Genomic DNA, 7,091 nt, shown 5'->3' on the forward strand with positions numbered 1-7,091 from the left:
CAGCTTTGAGATCTTCATTTCGTCACTGTGAACACATCATCTGGAAGAATGAGACATCTGATGATGCTGCTGTTTCTGGTGATCTTCTGCTGTCTGCAGCTGACTACAAGTGGTGAGACCTCTTTTCACGCATTGCGACAAAACATTTTCCAAAGGCTACTGAACCTATTGTATTTGTTATATCATATTTGTTGCATTTAAAAACAGTAAATGTACTTAGAAAACTGTTGACAGATCATAATACAGATTTGTGATATTTTTTAAATTGTGATATTTCAGCTCCAGTTGCCTCTGATTTGGCAAAGTCAAAGTGTTGTTCCAAGTTCAATAATGCACGGATTCCTTTGAGACGTGTGAAGTCGTACTATTGGACCAGCGATAACTGCCCCAAACGTGCCATTGTGTGAGTTTTCTAATATTAATTCATTATAAACTGTAAAGTTAACGTGAACAAGTTTTTCTAAGACTTAGTTTTTCTCTTCAGGTTTCAAACTGAAAAGGAGATCTGTGTAGACCCAGAAACCACCTGGGTGAGCCACCATATGGCTAAAGTGGACAACAGAACAACTACAGCTACACCAAAGACTCAAACCACCACAGTCTAAAAGAATCTGTTTATCTCTGCCTGTTTAATCTGTACATCTACATCTACTGTACATTTACTTCCCTCATGTTCTCGTGTTTATATGATATATGATAACATCGTATTTTTTTACAAAATATTTATGATTTGTCCAAACTCTTTCTAATAAAATTTAAATAATGACTACATCCATGTGTGGCGAAGTTTTTCCTCTCTTTTTTTCCACAAAAAGTGTCCAACAAAGTCAGGATTGTGTTAAATTGAATTTATGTAATATTGCAATAAACAGATTCACTGCTCTAGCAAAAAAGAAAGTTTGAATAGGAGAAAATGTAAAAACCCAAACACATGATGTAACATCGACATACAGTATAGAGAAACACAATCTTTTGTCCTGTATATTTCTCTTAAACCTTGTGTCATCATCCCAGACACTCACGTGTTTGTCAACGACATTAAAATGAGAACACAACATTAAAAACTGTTTGGCTTTGCTTCCATTACACTCTTATAAATAAAGGTGCTTAAAAGGTTTTTCACAGCGATGCCATGGAAGAACCATTTTTGGTTCCACAAAGAACCTTTCAGGTTCTTTAAAGAACCATCTCTTTCTTAGCTTTTTATAAGATGAAGAACCTTTTATCGCAACAAAAAACTTTCTGTGAAACGAAAAAGTTATTTGGATGTTAAAGGTTCTTTATGGAACCATTTAGACAAACTAGGTTCTTATATGGCATCGTGAAGCACCTTATACTGCTCTCAGAAACATCAAACCTCTCAGAAAACTGATTTTAGATTCTCTGCTAAACTAAGGGAAATACCTGAATACTTTTAAGACTTATATGGCCTACTTAAGATAAAATCATCCATCTCTATAAGTACATTTACTGTTTTTAAATGAATACATTGGTGTGTACTGTATACTCATAAAAGAAGAGGAGTCAAGCTTGTCAGAATAATTGAAAGAAGAATTGTCTCAGATTGTTACATAAAATCTCACATTACAGACAGGGTGACAATGTCACATTTACTTCTCATTGTCACATGATGATATTTATTTAAAGTAATGTCCGCACATCCCAAAAAAATTAAGCAGGTGGTCGACCAAAAAAAAACGAGTGCAAGCTTAAATACAAAACGACTCCACATTGCTATTTTTTGCTCCCCTAAAAAGTTAGTTAAAAGGTTAAGTCAACACCAGAGTTCCTTAATATACAACAGCATTCTCAGATGATCTTTTCAGGTTGTATGAAAGTGATCTTTTGCAAAAGCAAGATTCTTGAAATAGTTTGTCTTTCAGTGAATGAAAGAACATTTTTACATTTCTACAACATTAAAGAGATGTGCTCTAAAAGCCCAGACCCCACTCCCTTCTGTAATATGCTGATAACCAGAAAATAAATTCACCTTATGAACATTTATCTGTAAAACATTCATTTTTTGCTGACTAAGATTTAAAAACCACTTGATGCTGCACATTTTCCTTGAAAAACGTTTTCAATGGACTGGTCCCGTTCTTGCAACACTAAGCAGAATAAAACAGAAAGTGAAAAAGGACGAGCTTAAAAGAATGTCATGCACCACTTCTGTGTGTTGATACTCAGAAATGGATTTACATGAATATCTGTTAAAGGAACATGTCTCCTCCTGTGTATATAAGAAGATGTTCAGATGATATTCTGCACACATCTCTTCTCCAGCTTTGAGATCTTCATTTCGTCACTGTGAACACATCATCTGGAAGAATGAGACATCTGATGACTCTGCTGTTTCTGGTGATCTTCTGCTGTCTGCAGCTGACTACAAGTGGTGAGACCTCTTTTCACGCATTGCATTTTTTTCAGCAATTTTGAAGGACTGAATGGTTGCTGTTGTATTTTTGGAAGTGTAAAACAGTATGCAATTACTAAAACATTTTACATAAACATTGTCTTGAAAACTCGTAGCAGATTGTGATATTTTACAAATTCTGATATTTCAGCTCCAATTGCTTCTGAGATGGTAAATTCAGAGTGCTGTTTCAAGTTCAATAATGTACTGATTCCTTTGAAGCGTGTGAAGTTGTACTATTGGACCAGCGATAACTGCGCCAAGCGTGCCATTGTGTAAGTGTTCTGTCATTTTTTCATTTCAACTTTAAAGTTAATGTGAAAGAGTTTTTCAATAAGACGTTATTTATGTTTATCTCTTCAGGTTTCAGACTGATAAAAGGAAGATCTGTGTAGACCCAGAAACCACCTGGGTGAGCCGCCATATGGCTAAAGTGGACAACAGAACAACTACAGCTACACCAAAGACTCAAACCACCACAGTCTAAAAGAATCTGTTCATCTCTGTTTGATGTGTAAATTTAACATTGTACATATGCTTCACTCATACCATGTTCTCATGTTTATATGGTATGATAACCATGTATTTTTTTACAAAATATTTATGATTTGTATAAACTCTTTTCATTAAAATGTATATAACATAAATATGTCCGTGTGTTGTGAAGTTTCCCTCTTAAATTTCACGTGTAAATGTGAATGCAAGCAAGGCTTGTGTCTCTTTTCCAAAGATTGCTTATACTGTACAACACATTCACTGCTTCAAAAAACGTGTACGTTTGAATATGCTGAGGCAGTTATTCAAATCCTAAATATGGGATTGATGCAACACCAATATACACAAGAAACATTGCACATGGTTTTACATTTAGTCATTTAGCAGACGCTTTTATCCAAAGCGACTAACAGATGAGGGAAAGAATGGAAGCAATTGGAACAACATAAGGACAACAAAAAGCATAAGTGCAATAAAAGAAAACTGGTCTCATATAGCCTACCACAGTATACAGAGCTAAGTATTTTTTGTGTGTTTTTTTGAAAGAGTAGAAAAGAGATAGATCGGCAGATCATTCCATAAATATAGAACCGATCCCAAGAAGGTACGTGAGAGAGGTTTTTTACCTTTTTGGGATGGCACCACAAGACGTCGTTCGTTTGCAGAGCGTAGGGATCTGGCGGGTATATAAGTCTGCATTAGCGAGTGAAGATAAGGGGGTGCCAAATCAGTGGTGGTCTTGTAGGCCAGGAGTAGAGTCTTGAATTTGATTCGAGCGACTATAGGTTTTGAAACCTTCTGACATCATTCCATGACACGTTTTCTTCTCTCTCCACATAAGTTTATACTATGTTGCTGTCACAAACTTTCCAGCCAACAGTGTCTATTCAGATTAAATTCCATTTTCCTTAAGGTTTTTGTGTAAAATAATGAAAATGGACTTAGAACATTGTTACCAAACTGAAAATATATTACTAGATGACTTTTAGGTAAGAATAAACATACAGACAATGACTATTAAGTAAAAGACTATCTGTCCATCCTCTGTCAACCAGGCAGGCAGAGATACGCAGACAGACAACAACCCTGAGGGGAAGTGAAACAAAGTAGTAGGAAAAGAACCATTTTAAAAGCAACTATTTAAAAAACCCTGGACCATTTTGACACTCGGAAGTGCATTTTTTAATAGACGGTTTCATCAGACACACATGCCTTGCCCGAAGTTAACTTCCAGTCTGCGTTTGGTTATAATATAACAAACAATTTGTTTTATTTTATTTATATTAATTTCCATTAATAGTTTATTGTACATTAAATTCAATTGAACCTACTCAATAGTCATTGATTCTTTGCAGAGGTTTAGTTTGGGCCACATTTGTTTACGTTGCCACTGAGAACCGTCCATATGTTGTAGGAATATCTTCCATTCCATAAGAAATGACACAACATGCTTAAGTTATTCTGGATCTATTTGTCTTTAATGCAATTCTCAGATATTTTCTTGGAACATCTACTCTTTAGAACTGCTGAGACAGATTTGAGAACCAGAAACGGGGGTTTAGAGCATGTTTTCCATTTAAGGAACAATGTTTTAACTTTGACCCTGGTTAAATACAGAAGTAAAATAAAGCATTGCATTTACTGTAAATTAAGGTAATATATACTGACACTGGTTTTCATTTAATATCATTTAAGAACTGTGACAGTAAAAGACTAATATATTAATCTATTGGCCATTTTGAGATTTCCATATGCTGTTATTTTCTTTTCTTTCATCTTAGAAATTATCTTAGATAGATTGCTTACGAACATTATATTACACACAGTTGCATTTCATGCGCATTTGCAATGAGGAAAACTGTCTTTGGTATTAAAGACTTCTTTTACAACATACACCAAAGTAGAAAAACTATTTTCACAACCATGACACCCATGAACCAGAGGAAGTCAAAGGAAACAATTGAAGGTTTGATAAGGACGTTATTTCAATACGTCATTTCAATACTTGGAAATCGCGGTCCACATCATGTCTAAGAATAGCTGTCATGTCCTATAAATCAGAGCACAAGCGCAGGTTCTCAACACTCTCAAACCACTTCAGAGAGCACCTATAAGTCTGGTAGGCTTTTCTAATCTCTATTTGACAAAATATTCCTGAAGAATGGCAAATCTGATGTCTCTACTGCTTCTGGGTCTGTTCTGCTCAGTTCATCTGACCTCAAGTGGTAAGTATGAATTGGATATACTGTAAATACTTTACATTTGTGCTGCTATTTGGGTTTTAAATATGACAGACAATATGCATTTACTGCAACAATGTCATATATGAACTATAGGTTAAATGGCAAATCTTTGATTCTTTAAGGTCCTGCGGCACTTGATTCTGCTAAATCAACATGCTGTCCAAAAAACATTCCTAATAAGCCGATTCCTTTGAAGAAGATCGTGTCTGTTTACTGGACCAGTAGCAGTTGTCCCACAAAACGTGTTGTGTAAGTGTTTACACTGAAATTGTTGTTTTCGGTATTTCAAACTGAACTGAAAGGGCCAGCTTTAGAAAATCTTTCACTTATGTCTTGTTGTCATAATTTTTGCCCTCAGGTTTCGGTCAATTAAAGGCAAGGAGATTTGTGCAGATCCAGAAAAAGCCTGGGTGAACAGCCATATTATTAAAGTGAACAAGAAAAGAACTACACAAACAGCAAATACTCTAGGGACGGGTCTGACAGACTAAATAAAATGTGGTGAAATGTACATGATTGAATATTATTTAATATTTTGCCCTCTTGTTTATATTATGATGGTGCACATTAAGTACCGTATATAGGCTATACAGTATTCATTTAAAAATATATTTTTTTTATTCCGTTTTTGTATTTTTTGTATTTAAATGATCTCACACACTAGCTGTTTTAAACCACCACGTTGTACCCATTTTGTCATTTACTTTGTAAATAAATGCTTTTATAATCAAATTTAACTTGTAAAGCAGCATTTGTATAAGCAACAATTTCTATAAACCATTTCAAACTTGGTTTCCTTCTTTATTTCGTTTTTATGGCAGGTTTTAGGAATTGCAAATATCAGAAAACACATAAGAACAATAATACACGTGAAGAATTACAGTTTACTAAAACATGTGTGATGTTTTCAATGCTTTTTATTGGAGATTTTAAAAACACAACAATAGTAAAGTCAAAAGCAAAATGTTTGAATTCAAGGCATCTTGTTTTGTGAATGTGGTTTTACCCACCATACAAAGATGGCATCATCTAGCTTTATCCATAAACGTTTTCATTCTCAATGTTTAAATATAAAAATGAAGAATTCATTATTATCATGAATTTACACTGGACCCGGAAAAAACGTTGCCACCTCATTTGATAAGTCAACCAAAGAAATAGCCTATCATGTAATCATGTTAGACAAAGGTATGTCCTAAAAGTCTGTGAATATGTGAATATTTTGCTAAATGCCTATTAACTGTAATTAAAATGAAATAAAATGTTTATTTTAAATCAAATATAAAGCCTAGCGATCATATAGACTATACAATATGTCATGAACACCATTGAGAAATATAAACATTCTTCATTAAAAATGTATGCATGATACAATTCCTGTTCTTTCAAATGAGTATAAGAGTCTAAAGTAAACATTGTATTAACGTTACATCAACATCTGGTGTCTTTAAAGTTAATGTCTATGTCTAAAGTTATCAATAAGTAATTCTTACCAGTTTGCAGTCTCTATAGACCACTGGCATATCACTTTATACACACAACTCATCGAACATAAAATATATTCTGCTTTTGTGCATAACTAGAGAATGAGGACGATGTTTTCAGCCCTGTTTCTGTGCTGTGTTTTGCATCTTTCATCAGTTGGTGAGTGTCTAACATTCTGTCAGATATCTTAGTACTGTTTTGGAAAGAGACAAAATTATAATGTCTGAAGAACATTATACACTGCAAAAAATGACTTTCTTACTTAGTCTTTTTTTCTTGTTTTCCAGTAAAAATGTAAAAAGAAATCTTGAATCAAGATGCATTTTCTTGATGAGCAAACTGACCTAAGAAAATAAGTCTCGTTTTTAGTCAAAAAATATTAAGATAGCAAAATAATCTTGAATTGAGTGACTAAGAAAAAGGTAACCCTTAATTCAAGATTATTTTTCTTAACC

The 7,091-nt window shown here is 34.0% G+C and overlaps 3 protein-coding genes across 3 annotated transcripts; all 3 read left to right on the plus strand.

Moving 5' to 3' along the window:
- The first annotated feature begins 1 nt into the window (after position 1).
- On the plus strand, positions 2-758 carry LOC130548318 (C-C motif chemokine 13-like). Its single transcript, XM_057325020.1, has 3 exons — positions 2-112; positions 280-403; positions 485-758. The coding sequence occupies exons 1-3, from the start codon at positions 49-51 to the stop codon at positions 603-605; spliced, it is 309 nt and encodes a 102-aa protein (XP_057181003.1). The 5' UTR covers positions 2-48; the 3' UTR covers positions 606-758.
- A 1,457-nt stretch (positions 759-2,215) lies between these two features.
- On the plus strand, positions 2,216-2,955 carry LOC130548312 (C-C motif chemokine 13-like). The gene is made up of 3 exons (XM_057325009.1): positions 2,216-2,392; positions 2,565-2,688; positions 2,777-2,955. The coding sequence occupies exons 1-3, from the start codon at positions 2,329-2,331 to the stop codon at positions 2,898-2,900; spliced, it is 312 nt and encodes a 103-aa protein (XP_057180992.1). The 5' UTR covers positions 2,216-2,328; the 3' UTR covers positions 2,901-2,955.
- Positions 2,956-5,014: 2,059 nt separating this feature from the next.
- LOC130549483 (monocyte chemotactic protein 1B-like) lies at positions 5,015-5,870 on the plus strand. The gene is made up of 3 exons (XM_057326707.1): positions 5,015-5,133; positions 5,274-5,400; positions 5,510-5,870. Exons 1-3 carry the CDS (start codon positions 5,070-5,072, stop codon positions 5,640-5,642), a joined length of 324 nt encoding a protein of 107 aa, XP_057182690.1. The 5' UTR covers positions 5,015-5,069; the 3' UTR covers positions 5,643-5,870.
- The last annotated feature ends 1,221 nt before the right edge of the window (positions 5,871-7,091 follow it).

The sequence above is a fragment of the Triplophysa rosa genome, linkage group LG2 (assembly GCF_024868665.1).
Source record: "Triplophysa rosa linkage group LG2, Trosa_1v2, whole genome shotgun sequence".
Classification (NCBI taxonomy): domain Eukaryota; kingdom Metazoa; phylum Chordata; class Actinopteri; order Cypriniformes; family Nemacheilidae; genus Triplophysa; species Triplophysa rosa.

What these genes read in the sequence shown, in the direction of transcription:
- LOC130548318 (XM_057325020.1), top strand. Translation starts at nt 49, where the DNA reads ATGAGACATCTGATGATGCTGCTGTTTCTGGTGATCTTCTGCTGTCTG. An exon ending in TCTGCAGCTGACTACAAGTG is followed by an intron (nt 113 to 279) that starts GTGAGACCTCTT and finishes GTGATATTTCAG; the next exon opens with CTCCAGTTGCCTCTGATTTG. An exon ending in TGCCCCAAACGTGCCATTGT is followed by an intron (nt 404 to 484) that starts GTGAGTTTTCTA and finishes TTTTCTCTTCAG; the next exon opens with GTTTCAAACTGAAAAGGAGA.
- LOC130548312 (XM_057325009.1), top strand. Translation starts at nt 2,329, where the DNA reads ATGAGACATCTGATGACTCTGCTGTTTCTGGTGATCTTCTGCTGTCTG. An exon ending in TCTGCAGCTGACTACAAGTG is followed by an intron (nt 2,393 to 2,564) that starts GTGAGACCTCTT and finishes CTGATATTTCAG; the next exon opens with CTCCAATTGCTTCTGAGATG. An exon ending in TGCGCCAAGCGTGCCATTGT is followed by an intron (nt 2,689 to 2,776) that starts GTAAGTGTTCTG and finishes TTATCTCTTCAG; the next exon opens with GTTTCAGACTGATAAAAGGA.
- LOC130549483 (XM_057326707.1), top strand. Translation starts at nt 5,070, where the DNA reads ATGGCAAATCTGATGTCTCTACTGCTTCTGGGTCTGTTCTGCTCAGTT. An exon ending in AGTTCATCTGACCTCAAGTG is followed by an intron (nt 5,134 to 5,273) that starts GTAAGTATGAAT and finishes TGATTCTTTAAG; the next exon opens with GTCCTGCGGCACTTGATTCT. An exon ending in TGTCCCACAAAACGTGTTGT is followed by an intron (nt 5,401 to 5,509) that starts GTAAGTGTTTAC and finishes TTTTGCCCTCAG; the next exon opens with GTTTCGGTCAATTAAAGGCA.